This window comes from Centruroides sculpturatus, unplaced genomic scaffold (genome assembly GCF_000671375.1).
Source record: "Centruroides sculpturatus isolate CEXI.00-Female unplaced genomic scaffold, Cexi_2.0 scaffold114, whole genome shotgun sequence".
NCBI lineage: Eukaryota > Metazoa > Arthropoda > Arachnida > Scorpiones > Buthidae > Centruroides > Centruroides sculpturatus.
Window position 1 is genome coordinate 369,765 of NW_019384417.1, and position 25,284 is coordinate 395,048.

Below are 25,284 nucleotides of genomic sequence, written 5' to 3' on the forward strand. Positions count from 1 at the left end.
AGTGAGATGACGATGTTATCTCTCACATTTTCAAGGATTCTTATATAAATCTCAAGGAAAATCAGATAAATAGATAAAATAAATTTGTTGATAATTATTAAATATTGTTTCCTAAAACGATATTAATCTAATAGTTTAATATATTCCCATCGTACGATTAATTTATAAGTGAAGGCTGAAACTGTTTTAATAATACTGTATTAAGTAAAATAATTTATTTTTTAATTTACATTTCATTACTACAGTAAGAGACTCATGCAAAACAGTTGATGATTTGTTAGTTTTTAACGTAATAATTCAATAAAAATGTAATATTTCCCTCTTTGTAGTAGATAATTTATTTACCATATAAAAAGCAATTATTATAAGTGTTTCGAATATAATATAGAATAAGAATGACGCGAAAAATTATTCATTTTTTAAACAATATTACGAAAAAAAGAGGGGTCTAACAATTTGGCAAGGTGCTGTAAGGTTTGGCTGCATAACCTCATTTATAAGAACAAAAATCTCCTTTTCTCCTTTATACGGTTGCCTTTCTTTTAACTGTTTTCGTATTTACAGTTATTGCAAATTTTTTGAAGTTAAAAAGTGTTTTGCACTCATCTTCACCTTCTTGTAAAATAATTTAATCTCTTCAAAAATGTATTCTATCTTCATATATTTTTATATAATTATTACTGAATGTATATTTTGTTTCCTTGCTTTCTTACAATCTTTGAGAAATGTGCACTGGTTTCTTGTAAACTATTTTTGTTCTATGCTGCTTCAAATCTTGAGTGGATTATATCATGTGTTTGGAAAATGAATATGATACATTATAATGTCTTTCGTAAAAAACATGAAATACTTTTTCAAAAAACTGGGAATATCAGATCGGTTTCAAGCCGGGACGTTTGTACATTATGGCACTTGGGATACGTGCCGTCTACCTTTTCGTCTCGGTTTCTCTTTTCCTAATCCTCAAAAAGACCCTGAATCACAAAAAAAAAAAAATTCTTGTCTACTAGTCCATTCTGTAAATATAAAAGAAACTAATGAACGATATTTGCCCTTTGACACGTGCAACTTCGCGTTATAATGACCTAAATCCAATCCCTTTGCCCTCTAGTTCCACCAGTACTATCGCCGATCCGACGTTGAATCGTGGAGTTCGAAGCTCTTTGCGCAATGTACGATGCCCCCTTTTTAAATAGCTTAAACAGAATCTGCGGGCGCCGCCGATTTCAAAATTGAATTCTCTACATTTTCCCATTAGCAGCTATGGTAAATACAATATAAATAAAGTAGCTACGTTTTACGAAGAGATTTTGTTTTTTCCGATAAGACAGCTTCTAATATATTAGTCATTCTTTTTTTTAGTATTTAATGTGTGGTCAATATGGAGTGTTTGCTAAGCTGATGACTAAAATTATTCTATGGCTGTCTATTTAGATTTGCTAAAAATATATATCACATTTGCTTTTAGTCACTCTATACTTTATATATTTCTTTCAGAACTGTTATCAATTTCTCTTATGATAAATTACCTTTCTATGTAAAGAAGTCATAAGTAGAATTACCTAAGCTAGACATTTTTATATTTTTAAAATATCGTTTTTTAAACTTTTTCATGATCATTGCAACTACGTCTTCATTTATATCCACTATAATAAGAAAATCTGAGTAAAACCATTAAGATCTATAATATTTCAAACGATGAATGTAATTCAATCCAGTTTTCATTTTGACTTCAGAAGATTTCCTTTCCTAAAATAATAATGTATTGTAGTACCAATTCTTTTAATATGTAATGTCCTGCACATTATAGGCCCAACACAGTTGACCGCTCTTCGCTGATCAGTAGAGTTTTTCGGGGTTTCTTCGCTTACCAACATATAAATAGGAACCAATTTCCCGAAAGAAAATCCTCCGGATGGCAAACACTTAGCAGATTTCTCGAATGGTGCGTTATCTTCCGTTATTTAATAAAGTTTATATTACATATAGTTATCATTTAAATTTAAACACAAAAAAAAAACATTTTCTTTTCATTGAAATTAATAATAAAATAAAAGATGTATAATTTAATTTTTTAAAATTACTTAGCACATAGAGTCCGCAGTAAACTGTAATTTTATACTATTTTTCGCTTTATAGAAATTTCTTTCAACAACAGCAGATATTTTTGAAATAAGACCTTCATTTTGAAAAAATAGAAATTGTATCAATATTTGTCATCTTCAACTTCCGAGTCAAGAGAGAAGAGAATAGTTCCTTTAGAAGTGAAAATAACACTGTAATTCCCTTAGCAATAGAGTGTGGGAAAGACTGTGGACATTTTCATTGGTCCACCAATTTCGCATATAAGGTGACGATCACCTTGAACGAACGCTTTTAGTCATGATCAACATGCTTCTAGCCACTGGAAATAGTTACTCTTAACTATTGGATAAGGTTTCCACTTATATTTTTGGTGCCCTCACTTAAGCATTAGGAAATTTACTCTCTGTCTTCCAAGATACGCCGTACTTTCATGTTAGTCAGGTAACAAGATATTATTATTGTAAACTCTCTCTCGCGATAACTGATGTAATATCGTTGATAGATAAGATAGATAATCTCCATGTAGAGAGCTACGATAAATGATTATACACTATCAGTTATTGTTTCTTGTATAGATTACATTATAGTCTTTTAAATAAATATACTTGATTGTTTTATATTTGGTTTATAATCGCCTAACTTCATCGATTTCCCCACGTAAAGAATATACTCCCCTAGATACTTTACACTACTCGAATCGCAAACGGTCGTTTACTCGCGAGTTAGGACAAATCGTTGAATATTTCTAACTGGTGTCAGGACCCTGACATAAAGATTTTTCTATCTCTCAGTCATTTACTTAAAATATACACCATTCTAAATAGATATGGATTGCCTGAACGGCAGTTCTCACAATTGGTGTCAGTAGTTTGGGTGTTTATCCCATATCCCTTAGACATTTCTCACATTGTTGTTAGTGGGAGAGAGGTTAACTGTTTCTATCCCTGGCATTCTCATACAATAATATAATACGGTTTATTGGCAAAAGCATTTAATTTATTTGACAATACAAATTAACATCAGTTATTTTGTAGATTAGACAAGGTCATTCACCACGCAAGAAATCGATTTGGGATGAATTTACAGTAAAAAAATCATTTAGTTTCAGTAATTTAATTACTTAAACTATTCACAATAAATGTGTCAATAGAACAGCAAAAATTAATTATAGGTATTTCATTATTTTATTTAAAAATGAGTTTTAGACTGATGTAACTTGTCAAGTTCACTGTAAATTGAAGTGGCAATTGAAGAATTACTGCAATGTAATATACAGAGTTTAGGTATGGAAATAATGCATTTCTATCTTTCGATAGGTGGTAGTATAATACATTTGTGTGCGTGCTGCGGTCGTCAGGCTTGGAGTGATTATTATGGAAATTTTGCTTGCAGAACTTGTATAGAATTTTTCATAACCTGTATTCGAGAGAGGAAACCGTGTGAGTGTCGAAGGAAGGCAGATTTGTGCCAAATTTTAAATGATACACAATCTAGATGCGACTTTTGCTATTTGCAACGTCTACATAATGCAGGATTAAGGCCTAAAATGTATGGAAGACACGAAAATGGATGATATATAAAAGACATAATTCCTTCTCTAGTTAAAATTTCGGCACAACATTTAGATTTTATAAGTGTCATTTTTGAACAACTCAAATTTGTTTGTTCCTTAATTAAATTAATATTTTCAGTCTCTAGATTATCATAAGGAGGAAAACGAAAGAACAAAAATTTCACTTCTGGTGCCTTCTATATTTCAAATTTTGGTTGATACAGAATTCGCCTAATATAAAACTAAACAATATACCTGTATGTATAATAATAGATATTGTTTACTTCAAAGCCTTTTTTGTTTGATAAGAGGAATACACCACGAATGAATTGACAAGACGACGCCTCTCACGCGGTCTTTTATGGCCACTATCTAGAGGTACGACAGGCGAAACAATATCCTGAAATTTTGATGCATTATACAATAAATACTTCTTTAAAAAAAATTATGAAGATAGTTTCCCAGAGAAGTAATACATTCTGAATAAGAACAGTTGAGTATTTATTAAGCAAATTACACAATATTTTTTGAATTACCCGATAATTATTCTGACCAACGAAAAATTATAGAGATTTTAAAATGTTTTAAAACGGAAATATTTTTACGTATAATTTAACTTTGCCTGCAATCTTCATGCAACGATTTATGCAAAACTTTGCTCAAATCGAGGTATATTACAGTTACATCCATTGTTTCGAAACAACTGGTTACTTGCACCATGAAAATCATCAGTATTCAATTTCATCTACTGTAAGGTAAAATATTCTGAAATAATAACAATGAAAACTTAATTACGGTACGAAGTTTGTGAAATATTGTAATGTATAATACATATTAAATGTAAATTTTGAGAAACAGAAAAATAAAAATTAATACCCTTATAATGTAGGCTGCTTCTTGCTGTAAAGTTGGAATTCCGAGTTCAGAATCACGAAGAAATCGACGTGTTACAGATAAACAAAGAAATGAAAAATTTTGATGCTCTAAAACACGGCATTTATAAGGATCGAAGTATCGATAACCGCATTTCAGGACATCGTGAGCATGAACTGAATTTAAAACAGCACCTAATATAGTTCCTCTGAAGGACATATTCCTCGAGTTCACGTACTTTAAAATAAAAATACAATTATTAGTAACTATCTAAATTTAAATTATAACAAACAATATATATTATTACAGGTAGATCTCCTAGTCTTATATTAGGGAGATTTGTTATCCACCATGATATAAAATATAGATTACATCCGAATTTAAACGCTTTCATCATGTCGTTTTCCGCTTCACAATATGGACACTGAAATATATCCCATTAATTGAATTAAATAACAAACAATATGAATTATATTAAAATGTAAACTCACTTCACAATAATTTTGTGCCCGTACTCTAACCAGTTTAGGAGCAACGTCTTTCATGTACCATCCATTTTCGTGTCTTCCATACATTTTAGGCCTTATTCCTGCATTATATAGACGTTGCAAATGACAGAAGTCACATTTAGATTGTGAATCAGTTGTAATTTGGCACAGATCTGCCCTTCTTTGACACTCACAGGTTTTCCTTTCTCTAATGCATTTTATGAGAAATCGTATGCAGATTCTGCAAGCAAAATTTCCATAATAATCACTCCATGCTTGACGACCGCAGCACGCACACAAGCTTACTATATTACCACCTTTTGAAAAATAAAATACGCAACTAATCAATTCTTTTCTATTAAATTTCATTGTTACATTAATTAATATTGTATTTATAATTTAATATAAATTTCCCAAGTAACACCGTTTAAAAAAAAAGTCAATTATTACTGAAAATATCATTATAAAATAATTAAATACCTGTATATAACCTATATTGTTCTGATCGATTGACAAATACCATATTATTTAACTGATTAAATAATCAAATCACTGATATCGAATGAAAATTCTAGTAAACAATTTGGTTTCTACTTTTAATAAACTTAAATGCTACTAATTTACATAAAATTATGACATTACAACGAGATTAAATCAAATTTTATTTTTTTATAATATTGTTACACAGATTAATATTTTATTCTCCTTTAAAACATGTATTTATTTTTTTTTTATTAATTAATATATTAAATAAATTGTATAATTATACCATATCATATTAGGATCCTTCCGGGTAAATACGTAGATTAGGCTAGTCGTCGGCATGAGACGTTTGTGACATATTAGACATTTTATAGACATTGAAGAATCTCGTAAAATACATCNTTAAATAAATTGTATAATTATACCATATCATATTAGGATCCTTCCGGGTAAATACGTAGATTAGGCTAGTCGTCGGCATGAGACGTTTGTGACATATTAGACATTTTATAGACATTGAAGAATCTCGTAAAATACATCTTTTTGACTAATTCTTTAGCCATTTTTATGTAATCTTGTAAGTCTTCTTTTGCCGTCTCCGTTTTCCTCTTGTAACTCTGAAGAAGAAGATTATACGTTAATTCAGTGAAGGATCAACGGAGTAAGCTGTGACAGTGTCCTAGTGTGCCCCTCATTGCTTGTCACAACTAACCCCAACTGACGTTTTCTTCTTCTGTCTCTCTAAGTACAAGAATTTTATTATATTGCTATCATATAATTCAGTAAAATAAGGCGTAAAATGTTACAATGACGGCATTCGGTGCTATAAGCCTTGTTACTACTTGTCCCTCTTTCCACTACTGTCAAAGATGGAAAAAATAGTTTAAAAAAGTCATCATTTACATCTCTAAGCACTAATAAAGCCTTTTTAACACGCCTATTATAGGTTCGGTTAGGCCTTACTATGGGTAGTGAGGAACGGAGCCCGACATGTCTGAAATGATCGCCTCCGAAAAATTCCTGCGGTATTTCGATCCTGGTTTCCCCCAGAGTGATAAGGTATCACCTTAACTGCTTGGCCATTCGTCAATTGTAATGGTAACTGTAATTTTCATTGTATCTTGGTTTTTTCAGCTTTGTAAAATTTTTAAAAATTTAAGATAAGTTTAAATAGCATCTTATTGCTTTGGAAAACCCCTGAATCAATCAGGGAGAGTAACCTAGAGAATTTTTCTGGTAGTGTTCAATCTCGGATTCCATCCTTCATCACCCAATCGTCCATATTGTGGCCCTAGCCGAACCCTCCATATTAAAAACCCTCTTTGATTAAAAACTCTCTTAATACCCACGTAAAGAATAGTTAAAATTGAAAACACACAAAAATTTATACCTAATACAGCAATTTTACCCGAGAAGAAATCAGCGACCACAGAAGTTATCATCATATTAATATACTGTATTATTTGTGAGTGTTGTATGGTTAATGTAAAATATGTAGTTATTGTCACAACTGATAGTCGTGAAACAAGTAATCTTTATTAATAATTTCCATTAGCCATAGAAACACTGGTATCAAATATTTTTAATTACTAGTGTCATACACGAGTGTACAGGCCTACCTAAAGAGAATGAATGAAGTGAGTTATCGTGTACCGGTTCTTTTCGCTGACCAGATAGCAAATACCACGCTGACATACAACATTGTATACACAAATTAAATTAGCTTAAACAGGAAATGACTTCCATTTCCACGGAAATGTTAGAGCATAGAGAAATAACACTGCGGGATTTGGTATGCCAAACGTTTGCGAAATGTAATTAGCAAGAGTATCGATAGAAAATACAGTTAGGGTGCATTGCTCACTTAAACACCTCTTCAAAAAACTAATCAACTCATATAATTTATTCAAAAAAATTACTTGTAAGTAATATAAAATAAATATTTTTAAATACTTATGAATTGCTCGAAAACAACGAGATGATTTACAATTTAAAAAAACAAAATTAGTAAATAAAAGTATTTATTTCTAAACTTGTCTTAAAATACGTAAAATTCAGCACTGTTTTAAAATATATAAATTGAGTTTTACATGTGATTCAAATACACACTACGTCGAAACTACTGTACTACTGCGATGAATATCATCAGTATTCAAATTCATCTACTGCAAGGTAAAATGTTCTGAAAGAAAAAACGTTATATATATATAAATTACTACATGAATTTTATGAAAATTTTTATAACTATTGTGTATTGAACGTAAATTTAGAAAAAAACAAAATAAAATCAATACCCTGACAATATAGTTTTCTTCTTGCTCCAAAGTTGGAATACCAAATTCAGAATGACGAAGAAATCGACGTGTTACACCTAAACACCAAATTAAATAATTTTGATTATCTAAAACACGACATTTATAAGGATCGATGTATCGATAACCGCATTTCAGGACATCGTGAGCATGAATTGAATTTACGACAGCACCAATTATATTTCCTCTGATAGACAAACTTTCAAGATTCACATACTTTAAAATAAAATAAAATTATTAATAAATCATCTAAATTTTAATTTAATAAAGAAAGAAAGAAAACAAATAAAATCTATTATTACAGGAAAATTTCTCAGTCTTAAATCAATGCGATTTCTTAGCCACCAAGATATAAAATATAGATTACATCCGAATTTAAACATTTTTACCATTTCATTTTCCGCATAACAACGTTTACACTGAAATATTATATTAATTGAAATTAAATAAAATAATGAACAATTTGAAATATATTAAAATTAAAATATAAACTCACTTTACAAAAATTTTGTGCCTGTACTCTAACCAGTTTAGGAATAACGTCTTTCATGTACCATCCATTTTTGTGTCTTCCATACATTTTAGGCCTTATTCCTGCATTATATAGACGTTGCAAATGACAGAAGTCACATTTAGATTGTGGATCATTTGTAATTTGGCACAGATCTGCCTTTCTTTGACACTCACAGGTTTTCCTTTCTGTAATGCATTTTATGAGAAATCTTATGCAGGTTCTGCAAGCAAAATTTCCATAATAATCACTCCATGCTTGACGACCGCAGCACGTACACAAGCTTACTATATTACTACCTTTCGAAAGATAGAAAAGAATTAATTAGTTGCATACTTTAACCATTGTTAATATTGAAATTTCTGTTTCTTTGTGTTCTTCAAAATTCAATGTAAAGTTAACAAGCAATATTAAAAATACAAATTAAATATCATTATAAATGATTAATTACCTGTATATCTACACTCTTCTATTGGATTAATAATCGTCATATTTTTTAATTAATATCTAGATTAATGTAAGAAAATGTTAATTCCTGTCAACTCCAATTACATAATCATGTACTTAAATACTGATAATTTACATAAAAGAATGACATTGCGACGAGGTTATAAAAAAAATAATTAAATTTAACATAATGTATTTTTTCTAAATGATATTTTATTATCTTTTATAAAGATATTTAATTTTCTTATTAATGCTGAGTTATTATTATGCAATTTAATAAAAGAAATTTATTATATTATTCAAAGGCAAGACGGCCAAGACAGTTATGCATCAGCCTGCCACTTTAGGGTATTCGTGATCGAATCTGGGTGAAGATTACAAGAATTTGTCATTGGCGATATGTCCTGGATATGTCCAGCATCATCCTTTACAATACAGTTGCCCTCATCCTGAGCCTCAATGGGTATGTCGTGTTATGCTGCAACTATTCTTATCATTTTATCAAGATTACCACATATAAAAGCTTAAAGATTAAAGGGGATAGCATGTTCTAACCTAACTTTTTTGGTAATGACTGTGGAGAAAAGAAACACAGTAGTGGTCATACCACCAATAATAACTGCTCGATTTAGAACAGAGGACTTTAAATTCTTCTAGAGAAATTACTAATGTTTAAACTGAGCGTCTGCCCATTCGGCAGATTCAAGGGGCACACAACAGTCTACTGTTGGTTAATACAATGGACAGAGTTTAACCTGCTAATCTATTTAAAGTCTACCCTATTTAAAGTCTACAAAAAAGAAACTATAAAGCTAGAAAGCTGGATGGGTTGTTTCAACATTAATGATTTTTAATGGGAGTTCGCCAGGTGAACTACTTACGCCTGGAAACGTTGAAGAATTAAGAACCATTCGGCTATAACCAGCCTTTGTTACATCTGGAAACAAAGTCCCAAAAAAGAAGAAATTACCGTGCTAAGCAAGATGCACGCACGGTAAATGGTCAGACAGATTACAGAGAGAAGCATCTACTGAGATGGAAATAAGACGAAGGTCAAAAGATCGCCGATGAGAAGAGAGGAGAGGCGTGTCATCCCACCAGTTATTGTGTAAGTGGTAGTGTCTTATTTCAAAGTTTTAGGAGTCTGACTAGANACAAGAAATGTATAAAATTACAGTACTGTATTAGACTTACGGTACCTAATTTACATACTGACAGACGATAGTTAGCGTAAAAATCTCCGTAGCGTGGCGCCACGCTAGACGGCGGAAATTATATATTTAATTATAACAAAGTTACAATAAGTTAATATATAATTATATATACAGTACCTAATTTATATATAATTAATATATAATTATATGTACAGTACCTAATTTATATATAATTAATATAATACTGTCCAGACGATAGAAATCTCTCCGTAGCGTGGCGCTACGGACGGCGGAAAAGTAGTTTGGCTGCGCGATGACGTTTAACGTAATTATAGGGGTTTTTTTACTGTTTTTACGGATACCGTCACAATTTTTTCGCAGTTTTATAGGAATCGTAATTATTGGTACCGTAATTATAGGGGGTCGACTGTATTTTCATAAGGTTTTCAGTATTCACGTTAACAAATTAATCATCGAATTATCAGACTAATAAGGAAAGGGTTGATGTTTTTATTTGCATTTGTATCATCTATGGAGGAAAGTATATTATTATATAATAGATTATTGAATTAATTATTTGTTATTTTTAATTGCCTATAAATTTTTATATTGTTAATTTTATTAAGAAATTTCTTACTAATTGTATACAATGGTTTTGATGAAAGAACAACAAATTAGGTGTTAACACGTAAAGAAAACCAGGATAATTTCCCGTATCAGACCTGTTGGTGAAGCGCGAATCCACAGCCACTTGACAGTTGTTCAGTGGTTTATCCATTCTTGAGTAATCCTTCTCTCTTCCATTCTAATCGGCTTGGTAGGCTACAAACCCATTGAACTACGGGAAGAGAGACGGACTTGACCACCTGTTAAAAATTCCTGAAGATCTATATCAAAACTCTGAAACATCCCCATCCTCCAGAAGGCATTCTGCGAAAGGAAAATCAGAAGATTGTAAAGATTGGAAAAATTTTTTAACCTTTTCACTATCTCATTTTCTTGGTCATGTATTCGTAATCTNTTCTGCAAGCAAAATTTCCATAATAATCACTCCATGCTTGACGACCGCAGCACGTACACAAGCTTACTATATTACTACCTTTCGAAAGATAGAAAAGAATTAATTAGTTGCATACTTTAACCATTGTTAATATTGAAATTTCTGTTTCTTTGTGTTCTTCAAAATTCAATGTAAAGTTAACAAGCAATATTAAAAATACAAATTAAATATCATTATAAATGATTAATTACCTGTATATCTACACTCTTCTATTGGATTAATAATCGTCATATTTTTTAATTAATATCTAGATTAATGTAAGAAAATGTTAATTCCTGTCAACTCCAATTACATAATCATGTACTTAAATACTGATAATTTACATAAAAGAATGACATTGCGACGAGGTTATAAAAAAAATAATTAAATTTAACATAATGTATTTTTTCTAAATGATATTTTATTATCTTTTATAAAGGTATTTAATTTTCTTATTAATGCTGAGTTATTATTATGCAATTTAATAAAAGAAATTTATTATATTATTCAAAGGCAAGACGGCCAAGACAGTTATGCATCAGCCTGCCACTTTAGGGTATTCGTGATCGAATCTGGGTGAAGATTACAAGAATTTGTCATTGGCGATATGTCCTGGATATGTCCAGCATCATCCTTTACAATACAGTTGCCCTCATCCTGAGCCTCAATGGGTATGTCGTGTTATGCTGCAACTATTCTTATCATTTTATCAAGATTACCACATATAAAAGCTTAAAGATTAAAGGGGATAGCATGTTCTAACCTAACTTTTTTGGTAATGACTGTGGAGAAAAGAAACACAGTAGTGGTCATACCACCAATAATAACTGCTCGATTTAGAACAGAGGACTTTAAATTCTTCTAGAGAAATTACTAATGTTTAAACTGAGCGTCTGCCCATTCGGCAGATTCAAGGGGCACACAACAGTCTACTGTTGGTTAATACAATGGACAGAGTTTAACCTGCTAATCTATTTAAAGTCTACCCTATTTAAAGTCTACAAAAAAGAAACTATAAAGCTAGAAAGCTGGATGGGTTGTTTCAACATTAATGATTTTTAATGGGAGTTCGCCAGGTGAACTACTTACGCCTGGAAACGTTGAAGAATTAAGAACCATTCGGCTATAACCAGCCTTTGTTACATCTGGAAACAAAGTCCCAAAAAAGAAGAAATTACCGTGCTAAGCAAGATGCACGCACGGTAAATGGTCAGACAGATTACAGAGAGAAGCATCTACTGAGATGGAAATAAGACGAAGGTCAAAAGATCGCCGATGAGAAGAGAGGAGAGGCGTGTCATCCCACCAGTTATTGTGTAAGTGGTAGTGTCTTATTTCAAAGTTTTAGGAGTCTGACTAGATGAAAGTTTACCTCTTCAGTATTTGGTTTGGTTTAGTGTGAGAGCAACGCAACGCAGTTCATCTGTCAAAGATATCTCCCGGGAGCAATTTCTTTGGGAAACTGGCCCTTCTTTAGGTGTTAAAAACGTGAAGAAAACCTCATAAATTCCACACGGCAGGCTGTTGGTTAACTTGGTATCCTACAACTCTGGGATAATCACATCCGGACGGGTTGAAAAAAACCCAGGAGGTAGTCCACCCGGATTTCTCCGACTTCATCCCTCGCCAACAGCCACCCCATTGTGACCGAACCATAATTATAGTACAAGATGATTTACGTCTTCATACATAAATAGTGTTTGCTATTTTATTCATCTAATCATAAGTTAGATAATTTCGACTGAATTTAATTGAATGTGCACGTAATTCAAGCGTTATTGTAACTCCATACATATACTAGCAATATAGATACAAAAGTATCACTATTGTAGTATCCTTCAATAGTGATACTTTCGCTGTATTTAAATAGGTAGAAAAATATGTGGACAAACTAGATACTATTCTAAAAAATGTACATAATATATAATAATATTACATAATACCGTATACTATAAAAAGATCTAGCTTTTAGCTGGTGCTGAAACCAGCTTGTTCATTTGGTTACACGTGGGCGATATGCCACCTGGGAGAACTTTTTATTTGAAACTGACCCTATTTAGTTGTTAAATATGTGAAGAAAACACGGAAAACTCCAGACAGTTGGAGAGGCGCGACCCACAATCTGTCTTCGATGGCTTTCATCCATAAGCTACTGATGGAATCCACAGCAGCTACACCTTCACCGGAACTGCCATCAAACCGGTTAGATCATAAAAATATACGGTGTTAATTGTACTTTAACTTTCCTGTATAATTTTTTTCCTTTTCTTTACTTAAAATCAATATAAATTGTACGTGGGTTTGCACCCCACCAACATTAAACCTCCACTAAACTTTTCCTATTACCTATGCTTAAGATAATTTTAAAATATTACATTTTATGATCTCTATCATCTTATTTATCATTCATATATCATTTAAATACTATATTTCTTTCTATCTAACTATAAGTTTTATTCCTGAAGTAATATAATTGTTTGAATTTCAGCGATTTGTTTACAGTTATCAAAAGTATTGTAAACAATTAATTAAAAAAATTCTTAATGAAATTAACAATATAAAGGATTTATAGGCAATTAATGATAATGGAAATGTATTTACCGGTAATATTATATTTTACAGAATACATTTTCCTCATTACGTGATAACGCAATTAAAAATGCCGACCTTTTCCTTATAGTTTGATCATTTTATGATTAATTAGTTACCGTGAAACTGAAAGTTGTATGCTAATTCGATATCTTAATATGTCCTTTCTTATACTACAAATCGCATATAACTTAGCATTGTTAAAATATAACCTTTATCATAATACAAAGACACTTCATTTATATAAAATTCTGTTTATTTTCATTGATATACAATTTTAAATGGATAATAATTATGAATAAATCAATAAAACTAATTTGATACAGGCTTTTTCTACGTTTTCTCTATGTTAAACATTGTTTAAAAGACGTATTTTATGAATTATCCTACAATTTTTTAAACTTATTTTTGGTTTTAGCAATATAAGAATAATAAAACAATCTGGAAAACAAATATACGTAACTCAAGTACGTAAGTAATGATACCATTATGGCATCATTGGGAAATTCGCAATAGCACCCTTTCCATTTCTTCCAAATTGCCCAACCGCTAACAAAAGCACCAATCATCATCTGTGACAATTGCATAAAAGTAATAAACATGGCAACAATTCTAGGCACTTTTATTCCAATTGTAGAAAGGGCATAATACGAATACATTAAAGAATGTACCGTGTAATTCATTACCATATACCAATGAATAACACTCACGAGTAAGCTTGAAGTATACCAACATAAAATGAGTGTTACAACGTGATGATACCAGTGTAAAAAGATTAATTTCCTCTTTCTTAATATTATAAAAACGGTATCACCAAATTCTACGATTTTCGAACATGCAAACAACCAAGACCAGAAAATAGTCGGTTGAATATTTATTAAAAGAGGTTTTATAACGCAAACGGAATAAGTGAAACCCAACTCACGAATAACTTGTATGAATGTAGGAAGAGTCCTTAAAGTTCCAGCAATACTGAAAATTGCCAATGCCGTGTTCCATATAATCAATGGTGTTTTTAATTCCAGTGCGTTGCGATACTTCATGATACGTTGAAGACTGAGTATTAAAAATACATAGAAAGTCGACCAGTACAAAGACTTATACCAATTTTTCCTCATCCATGCTACAAGTAAATTAACATCTACCGTTTTCTCGAATTCGAAGGGTGTTGGTGCTTCTATTGTTTGATTCGGAGCAATTGTATTCATGCTAAAAACAAATTAAATTGTTTAATTTAAATTTATAATATAATAATCTATAATGATATGAACTTACATTATACCTTGTGTTACAGACAAGATGATTCGAGTAAGTTTGCTTCTCTTTCTACTGTTTGAAGTACGAATGAAGAATTGAATTATGTATTTACCTGTAAAAAGCTAACAAGTGTACTGTACGTCACACGTCACGTGTGTCCACCTCCGAACATTAAAACTTGAAAACAAGGAAATGTTGCTGTTGTACAGCATATGATATTTGTTTTTTTAACAATACGTAACCCGGAAAATTTTACTTATTTTTTTACAGTTTTAACGCTTAAAATGAATATTATCTTTAAGATATTTCGTAATTTATTTTAATTAATTACACCAGTGATCATTAAACAATAGTACTTGCATGTCTAACACCTGAATAAGGAGCATTTTCAGATAGACATTTTAAAATTTGATTTACTATTATATTACGTTAACATGGGGTGAAGAAAAGCCATAAAATATTTTAATATTTTCGTGTATATTTAACAAATAATAGAAATTTTAGAAATAAAATTGGAAAAAATTTAATAACTTATTTATTACCTAATAAATAAAAGGAACTTGAATGACTTCTTTCAATTGAATAATAAATTATTCTTTGTTAAACTCGTCGATTTTGAAGAACAAAACAAGAAATATTGCCGTTAAAATGATTAATTTATAAGGAAAAATTTTTCGTAATTCTGTTGCTGTAGTCGAACTTCTAATAACGATCACCTCCCAACAAAGGCCACCATTAAACAAAAATGTATTGCTTATAAAATAACCTCCAAATAGTGGCCATTATTAAGGAACTATATTCTTAGAATAAAAAAATTCATACAAAACTATCCCTAAACAACGACCATTCTTATGTTTTCATCAATAGCATTGTCGAGAGGTTCGATTATATAAATGTTTTCATTTGTTGAAGCTGTTCTTGAATTACAATGAATGAAATTACTGATCGTAAATGCTTGATACCGTTCCCTCAAATGTTTCAACCGAAATTTCATTCATTTGTAATTAAGATTGAAGGCAGAAACTTTTTGTTAATAATGTTTTCAGGGGGATTGTCTCACCCATCATTTTTCATACCCGAAAACCTAATAAACACTGTTTAAATCTGTGTGTAAATACACTGTATTGATGTAGTTGGTAAGGGTGTAAACACTCCGAACATACCTTACCCCTTAATCTCGTAAAACATACCAATAATAAAAGCTCTTTTTTTAGAAATATATTAAAATTATTTACACGCCATTTCAGTTCGAAATAAATTACTGATAGGCATTAATAAATCTTCACCCCTCTTGGTTATCCTTGAACTTTTTATTATTCTCTACCGCACCTTCCTCTTCTTTTCTAACTTGTCACTTCTAACAATTCACTCATATTTTATCTTATCTAAAACAATTTATAAAACTTTCATCTCGAATTTAATTGCTAAATCGAATATTTATAAATAAATTGCAGGAAATCAGTAAAAATACGTGATTCCAAAGATTTTAAGTACGTGAATAGCTCATTTTTCCATTAATTCTTTTTAATTTAATCCAGTCAAGAATACTTCTAACCTACTCGAAAGGAATGAGTGAATAACACCACTAAACACTGATAGTTGGTCATGGTTTCGTGCCTTACCAACGGGCTAGCCTCTTGATTTCTTCGAGTTTCCAACATCTAAATAGGGAGCAGTTTTCCATTAAATGTCATCCCCTGTTGATGGATTTTCCACGTGATTGTGTGAAAAATGTTTTTTTTAATAAATATATTGAGTGGTAATGAATATATTTGCAAAGACGAAGGAGTAATGATGAATATGCAATGAACCATAATATGAATTCATAGCTGTTGTATCACGAAATCTTATCGGTTTCCAATAAGAGTTCGCTGTACAACAATTGTTTACAACGTGGTTTCGTGGATTAGAAATACCACAAAATTTCAAAAAAAAAAAATTTAATAATATTTCTTAGAGGTTAATTAATATAATAAATTACAACTCTTCAACGTCGCCATTAATACGAGGGTATCTTCGATTGGGCACTCACTCAAATATTGTGAGATTAAGCCACATTACTTTTCTTCATATGTAACGTCATTGAAATGATTGATTTTTACTGATTTCCTGCAACTTTTTTTTTTAAAAAACTTTTATTTAAAACTATTCGATTTAGCAATTAAATTCAAGGTTAACTCTTTTGATAAGATTAAATATGTCTGGATGAAATTCATTGTTATAAGTGACAAGTTCGAACAGAGAAGGTGCAGTAAAGAATAGTAAAAAGTTCAAGGATAATCAAGAGCAGTGAAGATTTATGAATTAATTTCTATAAATTCTCTTCTTTACTAAATTTTCTTGTAAAAATTCCCATAAGAAATTTTCTATTCGGCATCTTAATTATATAATTTGATAAATTATTAAATAATTAAATTGGTGTTTTTTTAATTAACTCTTTATAAAGATTAAGATATAATTTATCTACATGAAATTAACTCTTATTTAGGTGTTATATACGTGAGAAAACCCAGAAAACTTGGGATTTTTCCGGCATTCTTCATTTAAATACGGACAATTTCCCATAGAAAGTACTCTCAGAATGCAGCCCCTTTGGTAGATCTTCCACGTGTTTCTTTTGTCTTATCTCAATAATCTAATACTGATTTTAAATTTTATCGTTTATAAAATTAAATTAATAATAATTTTCAAGCAGAATCTTGTTGTAGATCAATAAGTACGGATCATAATTCAGTGATCCGTACTTATTGATCTACAATAGGAAAACATTACAAACTGCTGTTTGATATAAAATAAATTTAATTTCCTTATTAGATAAATATGAATGTAATTTAATCTATGTATATGTTACCGCTAAAGCTCGAAACTCGTTAATCTTCAGATTACCTAGCTAATCTGCAGATTAACTAGCGTGATCCGTTAAAGTTGTGGAAATTGTTAAATTTCTCAAATTACCTAGATAATTTGCATAGTATCTAGGTAATCCGCACATTACCTACTAGGCACTCGGTAAAGTGAAAATAAGATTTTTGCCACAAATAAATTTACCACAAATAGGAGTGCTTGTCGCAGAAATCAATTGTTATGAAATTCAAAGTGTCACCAATCTTTAGACTGCACAATTGGATAATGTTACCTATGGTGGGTAAAATGGCGGCTCGTCTCTGATTCCAGCAAAGAGAAGAAAGGAAACAGTGGGGACGCACGTTCAAACCTAACCTAACCTATTCTAATAACTTGGTTGGTAATAATTATGGTAATTTAATAAAATAGGTTAGGTTAGGACAGAACGTGCGTCCCCACAGTTTCCTTTCTTCTGTTTGCTGGAATCAGAGACGAGCCGCCATTTTACTCACCATAGGTAACATTAACTGCACAATTACATCATGCGATCACCAGAAAAAGTATGATAACTTTATTATTTTTCGTCTCCGGTCCAAAAGTAGGGTATCGTTGAAGTCGTCTCGGTCCCCTCAGTTCAGATAGATACTCAAAGTCCCGAAATTCCATAGGTGGTTATCTATATAATAATTTCCCTAATTGTATTAATATTTTAAATCGTTTGATTTTTTGTATGTTTTTTAATTGGTTGATGATTGATTCTATCAACTAATTTGTCGATTGTTTGATTGTATTAACTTGATTCTTTAGATATCGAAAATTAAATAAAGAACATTATGTTAATTTAAGCGTACAGAAACGTTGCTGTTGTTCCAGCACAGATCTTATTTTCACTTTACCAAGTGCCTAGTAGGTAATTTGCAGATTACCTAAATAATCTGAACATTACCTAGGTAATTTGAGAAATAGAACAATTTTAGCAACTTTAACGGATCACGCTAGTTAATCTGCAGATTAACGAGTTTCCGAGCTTTAGCGGTAACATATAAATTTATGTAATAATTACTTAAACAGAGCCAATTTCCTATAAAAAAAATACAGTACAAAACACGATACTCTCTTCGAGTATCGTGTTTTGTACTGTATAAATATTAAAAATAATTTTTAATATTTATAAATAATCTAAAATAAATTTCATCTTCGTTTTAATACACAGTTTAATGTATTATTATTATTATTATTATTATTATTATTACTGTATTATTATTTTCGTGTGTGAGGACTACAGAATCAATTATATTTTTCCTCTTAATACGATTTACACTTAAGATTTATTTAATAATTTATGAAGAATGAAAACAAACGAGTAATTAATTTAGATTAAATTTTAGATGGAAGAAAAATTCTCAAGGTTTTCCTTATAAATTAATCAATGTAAAAGCGATATTTTTTCTTGTTTTTCTTTAAAGTTTGACAAAGAAAAATTCAACGAAATCATTCAAATTCTTTTGCAATTTATTACTGAATAAATAAGTTATAAAAATTACAAACGTGTTTATTTAAATTATTTAATTTCTTAACTTAAAAAAAAATATTTATTATTTATTTAAAAGCGTAAGGAAATAATAAAATATTTTTATAACGTTTTCACCATTCCATTTCAATGTCAGAGAAGAGGAAAATCAAGTTTTATTTCCAATCTTTTCTTTAAATTATTTAAAGAAAAGTTATATATTAAAGTATTAAAGTTAAATTAAGTTATATATTAAAGTATTAAAGTTAAATTAAGTTATATATTAAAAGTTATATTTTAAATTAACATAGAAAATTTATTATTGACTGTAATGTAATTAATTAATAGTGATGACTGGAATAACTATGTTAAAAATCGTAGGGTATAAGTAGAAACACTGTAAAATTAAAAAGTAAAACTTGCTAATAATATAGAAAAAAAAAACATATAAACAAAAGGAGTGAAAACATAAAAACTTTAACTAAAATTAACAAAAAAAATAGCTATAAAACAAGGCAAAAAATGTTTTATTCTACTATTTGTTATCAGGAAGTTTGATTGTTTAGCCAGTTTTTATTGGTTTTAAAATATTTATGTTTTTACTTCTTTTATTTCTTAATTTTTTCTATACTTTTTGCAAGGTTTATTTTTTAATTTTATAGTTTTAATAGTTTTACATTACGATTTTTACACTTAGTTATTCCAGTTGTCGCCATTACAGTTTTATCATTATATAAAAGACTGAATAGGGGCATTTGACCCGAAAATATATTTTATTTTATAAAAAAAAAAAAAATAGAAAATAAAAACTTAATAGAAATAATATCAATTATTAAATTTTACAATAAGTTTTCTTAATATATATTTATTTTCATAAGGTTTTCAGTATTCACGTTAACAAATTAATCATCGAATTATCAGACTAATAAGGAAAGGGTTGATGTTTTTATTTGCATTTGTATCATCTATGGAGGAAAGTATATTATTATATAATAGATTATTGAATTAATTATTTGTTATTTTTAATTGCCTATAAATTTTTATATTGTTAATTTTATTAAGAAATTTCTTACTAATTGTATACAATGGTTTTGATGAAAGAACAACAAATTAGGTGTTAACACGTAAAGAAAACCAGGATAATTTCCCGGATCAGACCTGTTGGTGAAGCGCGAATCCACAGCCACTTGACAGTTGTTCAGTGGTTTATCCATTCTTGAGTAATCCTTCTCTCTTCCATTCTAATCGGCTTGGTAGGCTACAAACCCATTGAACTACGGGAAGAGAGATGGACTCGACCACCTGTTAAAAATTCCTGAAGATCTATATCAAAACTCTGAAACATCCCCATCCTCCGGAAGGCATTCTGCGAAAGGAAAATCAGAAGATTGTAAAGATTGGAAAAATTTTTTAACCTTTTCACTATCTCATTTTCTTGGTCATGTATTCGTAATCTAGGCTTGACCGAAGCACAGGAACAATGTTATGGTGAAGGTCACAAGACTATTCCTGCTGTTGTAGGATTATTGCTTGCCCTACAAATCAAAAAAGCTGTTAAGAAGTTCAACATGCCTTTCCTTATTAACATTCTGAACTCTATGAATGAATTTGATGTTTGCTCGTGGTTCAAAGCGTGTTAATTCTTATCCGCCAACACTCACTCTTATACAAATTAAATACATAACTGCTGTGTAGATGCATAACTAAGAAGACGAGGGTGGACACGTGCTCCAGGTGTCGACTTCGGAGGCTCCAAAACGGGTCCGTAGATTTTTTTTTTTTTTTTTTTTGCATAACTAAGAAGACGAGGGTGGACACGTGCTCCAGGTGTCGACTTCGGAGGCTCCAAAACGGGTCCGTAGATTTTTTTTTTTTTTTTTTTGAGGTTAACGTTGGAATCGTGGGCGCAGGTATGAGGCTTACCTCGAACGCCAAAATTATTTGATACGGTCCTCTACAGCGAAACTCTTGAAGAAGACAGAAAATATAAATGTGTAAAACCTTAGACTTGATGTGTACAACCATACCCTACGTGTGTCATTATCCATATCTAATGGTTACTACAGAAAATTTTATAATTAAATGAATATAGTGTTTGAAAAGGCATTCTCTTTCCTGGGATCGTCAAGTGTTAGATAGAGTAAATATCGAATTTCGCACGCTAATGTATGTGGCTTAGACAAAAGGTCAGTTGGGGATTCAGCTAAATGATCAAGAGCATGTAAGCTGAGAAGTGAAATTAGGTAATCAATGCAGTTACGAAACGTCGTTTGTAAGTGTTATATAAATTTAAGAAAAGATCTGTCTGTAAGAGTGAGAGTTCAAGGCATTGTGGAAGCATTAAATTCTTAGAATAAATCATTGTAATATTTCGACGATCTGTCTATTGGAAACTGAACCCTATTTAGGTATCACACACATGAAGAAAGCCCGGAAAACTTCACGTGGTCAGCCCGTTGATCAAAAGCGAACCTGCGATTAACTACTAGTGTTTTGTGGTTTTATCCGCCCGGCTACTGCTAGTCATAAGAAAGTATTGAATAAGAAAGATCCTCACGTTTGAGCCAATGATTTATCTCTATAATTTTGCTCTGACGGCAGACATTCAATCTATAATTTTTTGGTGCTCAATGGAAGTATGATCGCAAATGTAGTTTTATGTAATAGAAAGGTGCCGGCAACAGAAAATGACGTTTGTTTTGAGGGCTCGTATAAATATGGACTTGAAGTAATTGGCACTCCTACACTGACAATTGTATATGACGTAAAACACCAAAATTTAACATTGATTTGGAGTTCAGACTTCGATTAAACTACTACAGGTATCTGGAGTTAAGAATGCTCTTTTGTCTTGACAAATCCTTACAAGTGTTATCTACATAGGTGAAGCGTTGATTTGAAATCCCTAGCTTTGGTGAACCTTATAGAATTCAAGATTTACGAAGTTAATTGTGAGTTAGCATATACTAACTGTTACTTTTAGTGAATAAAGTGCAATAGTAAGCTGACTTAGCTCTTGGATAGCTACAATGAATTATTAATATTTGTGTTAGGTCAGGGTGTTCTTGTCCGAATCTTCCAAGTACTTCTATGTTTGTAGGAACTTCCATTTTAGTGTATGGATACTGTGCTGCTAGTAACATATGAGACTCCTAAGAACTCTTTTTACATGAAATGACTGTAAGCTGCAACTACACCTGAAAACCTGCGAAGTAACTCTTATAATTTATTAGCGTTAATTATTCTAAGCTTTATTTTGTTTAGACTACAGTATTATATCATCATATATATTTGTATGTGAAACTTATATTAATATATACCGCAACAATATATGTTATACTTTACATATTTCTGTTAATTGACTATTACTTATTATGTTTAATTTTAAGTTATTAATCTAGCTTATTATTTATAACGCAGATATTCGATGTCATCTGTCATACATGTAAATGTTACGGTATTAATTTACGGTATATAGGCGATCTTATGTAAATACATTGAAGACATTACTTTATTTTCCTGTGTTCAGCCTTAAACATGTATAAACTGGTTATGCTATTGCGGTGCCAGTGATGCAATATTGTTGCATTAATAAAAAGATTGTGTGTGTGTGTGTAAAACACCAAAAATTCTGTTTATATTGGACGTTACTTCTATTAATAACATACACAAAATTAAAGCAAACGTTACTTTTATATTATTATTAATAATAATAAATTAATTAATTAATAATATGAATTTTCAATTACATTTATTTCTGATTACATNCACTGTATTGATGTAGTTGGTAAGGGTGTAAACACTCCGAACATACCTTACCCCTTAATCTCGTAAAACATACCAATAATAAAAGCTCTTTTTTTAGAAATATATTAAAATTATTTACACGCCATTTCAGTTCGAAATAAATTACTGATAGGCATTAATAAATCTTCACCCCTCTTGGTTATCCTTGAACTTTTTATTATTCTCTACCGCACCTTCCTCTTCTTTTCTAACTTGTCACTTCTAACAATTCACTCATATTTTATCTTATCTAAAACAATTTATAAAACTTTCATCTCGAATTTAATTGCTAAATCGAATATTTATAAATAAATTGCAGGAAATCAGTAAAAATACGTGATTCCAAAGATTTTAAGTACGTGAATAGCTCATTTTTCCATTAATTCTTTTTAATTTAATCCAGTCAAGAATACTTCTAACCTACTCGAAAGGAATGAGTGAATAACACCACTAAACACTGATAGTTGGTCATGGTTTCGTGCCTTACCAACGGGCTAGCCTCTTGATTTCTTCGAGTTTCCAACATCTAAATAGGGAGCAGTTTTCCATTAAATGTCATCCCCTGTTGATGGATTTTCCACGTGATTGTGTGAAAAAATGTTTTTTTTTAATAAATATATTGAGTGGTAATGAATATATTTGCAAAGACGAAGGAGTAATGATGAATATGCAATGAACCATAATATGAATTCATAGCTGTTGTATCACGAAATCTTATCGGTTTCCAATAAGAGTTCGCTGTACAACAATTGTTTACAACGTGGTTTCGTGGATTAGAAATACCACAAAATTTCAAAAAAAAAAAAATTTAATAATATTTCTTAGAGGTTAATTAATATAATAAATTACAACTCTTCAACGTCGCCATTAATACGAGGGTATCTTCGATTGGGCACTCACTCAAATATTGTGAGATTAAGCCATATTACTTTTCTTCATATGTAACGTCATTGAAATGATTGATTTTTACTGATTTCCTGCAACTTTTTTTTTTAAAAAACTTTTATTTAAAACTATTCGATTTAGCAATTAAATTCAAGGTTAACTCTTTTGATAAGATTAAATATGTCTGGATGAAATTCATTGTTATAAGTGACAAGTTCGAACAGAGAAGGTGCAGTAAAGAATAGTAAAAAGTTCAAGGATAATCAAGAGCAGTGAAGATTTATGAATTAATTTCTATAAATTCTCTTCTTTACTAAATTTTCTTGTAAAAATTCCCATAAGAAATTTTCTATTCGGCATCTTAATTATATAATTTGATAAATTATTAAATAATTAAATTGGTGTTTTTTTAATTAACTCTTTATAAAGATTAAGATATAATTTATCTACATGAAATTAACTCTTATTTAGGTGTTATATACGTGAGAAAACCCAGAAAACTTGGGATTTTTCCGGCATTCTTCATTTAAATACGGACAATTTCCCATAGAAAGTACTCTCAGAATGCAGCCCCTTTGGTAGATCTTCCACGTGTTTCTTTTGTCTTATCTCAATAATCTAATACTGATTTTAAATTTTATCGTTTATAAAATTAAATTAATAATAATTTTCAAGCAGAATCTTGTTGTAGATCAATAAGTACGGATCATAATTCAGTGATCCGTACTTATTGATCTACAATAGGAAAACATTACAAACTGCTGTTTGATATAAAATAAATTTAATTTCCTTATTAGATAAATATGAATGTAATTTAATCTATGTATATGTTACCGCTAAAGCTCGAAACTCGTTAATCTTCAGATTACCTAGCTAATCTGCAGATTAACTAGCGTGATCCGTTAAAGTTGTGGAAATTGTTAAATTTCTCAAATTACCTAGATAATTTGCATAGTATCTAGGTAATCCGCACATTACCTACTAGGCACTCGGTAAAGTGAAAATAAGATTTTTGCCACAAATAAATTTACCACAAATAGGAGTGCTTGTCGCAGAAATCAATTGTTATGAAATTCAAAGTGTCACCAATCTTTAGACTGCACAATTGGATAATGTTACCTATGGTGGGTAAAATGGCGGCTCGTCTCTGATTCCAGCAAAGAGAAGAAAGGAAACAGTGGGGACGCACGTTCAAACCTAACCTAACCTATTCTAATAACTTGGTTGGTAATAATTATGGTAATTTAATAAAATAGGTTAGGTTAGGACAGAACGTGCGTCCCCACAGTTTCCTTTCTTCTGTTTGCTGGAATCAGAGACGAGCCGCCATTTTACTCACCATAGGTAACATTAACTGCACAATTACATCATGCGATCACCAGAAAAAGTATGATAACTTTATTATTTTTCGTCTCCGGTCCAAAAGTAGGGTATCGTTGAAGTCGTCTCGGTCCCCTCAGTTCAGATAG

At 30.6% G+C, this 25,284-nt stretch overlaps 2 protein-coding genes and 1 pseudogene across 4 annotated transcripts; all 3 read right to left on the reverse strand.

The window, feature by feature from the left end:
- Nucleotides 1-3,647: 3,647 nt before the first annotated feature.
- Nucleotides 3,648-5,835, reverse strand: LOC111619203. 3 transcript variants are annotated; one of them, XM_023360894.1, is made up of 5 exons: nt 5,768-5,835; nt 5,002-5,239; nt 4,818-4,934; nt 4,514-4,747; nt 3,648-4,402 (listed from the first exon to the last, which is right to left on the reverse strand). In XM_023360894.1, the coding sequence occupies exons 2-5, from the start codon at nt 5,083-5,085 to the stop codon at nt 4,379-4,381; spliced, it is 459 nt and encodes a 152-aa protein (XP_023216662.1). In that variant the 5' UTR covers nt 5,086-5,239; nt 5,768-5,835; the 3' UTR covers nt 3,648-4,378. The 3 variants fall into 3 exon arrangements, with proteins under 3 accessions (XP_023216662.1, XP_023216663.1, XP_023216661.1); XM_023360895.1 differs by lacking the exon at nt 5,768-5,835 and adding an exon at nt 5,479-5,581; XM_023360893.1 differs by lacking the exon at nt 5,768-5,835 and adding an exon at nt 5,479-5,614 and having other exon boundaries at nt 3,649-4,402; nt 5,002-5,315.
- A 1,684-nt stretch (nt 5,836-7,519) lies between these two features.
- On the reverse strand, nt 7,520-8,873 carry LOC111619205. Its single transcript, XM_023360896.1, has 5 exons — nt 8,756-8,873; nt 8,290-8,603; nt 8,096-8,212; nt 7,776-8,009; nt 7,520-7,663 (listed from the first exon to the last, which is right to left on the reverse strand). The coding sequence occupies exons 1-5, from the start codon at nt 8,793-8,795 to the stop codon at nt 7,640-7,642; spliced, it is 729 nt and encodes a 242-aa protein (XP_023216664.1). The 5' UTR covers nt 8,796-8,873; the 3' UTR covers nt 7,520-7,639.
- A 4,919-nt stretch (nt 8,874-13,792) lies between these two features.
- On the reverse strand, nt 13,793-14,950 carry LOC111619206 (annotated as a pseudogene).
- Nucleotides 14,951-25,284: the final 10,334 nt, after the last annotated feature.

Excerpts from the sequence above, each read along its gene's own strand:
- LOC111619205 (XM_023360896.1), bottom strand. The coding sequence starts at position 8,795 with ATGACGATTATTAATCCAATAGAAGAGTGTAGATATACAG. Across the intron at positions 8,604-8,755 it reads AGAAGAGTGTAGATATACAG|GTAGTAATATAGTAAGCTTG; the intron begins GTAATTAATCAT and ends ATCTTTCGAAAG. Across the intron at positions 8,213-8,289 it reads AGGCACAAAATTTTTGTAAA|TGTAAACGTTGTTATGCGGA; the intron begins GTGAGTTTATAT and ends ATAATATTTCAG.
- LOC111619203 (XM_023360893.1), bottom strand. The coding sequence starts at position 5,521 with ATGGTATTTGTCAATCGATCAGAACAATATAGGTTATATACAG. Across the intron at positions 4,935-5,001 it reads GGGCACAAAATTATTGTGAA|TGTCCATATTGTGAAGCGGA; the intron begins GTGAGTTTACAT and ends GATATATTTCAG. Across the intron at positions 4,748-4,817 it reads TAAGACTAGGAGATCTACCT|TACGTGAACTCGAGGAATAT; the intron begins GTAATAATATAT and ends TTTATTTTAAAG.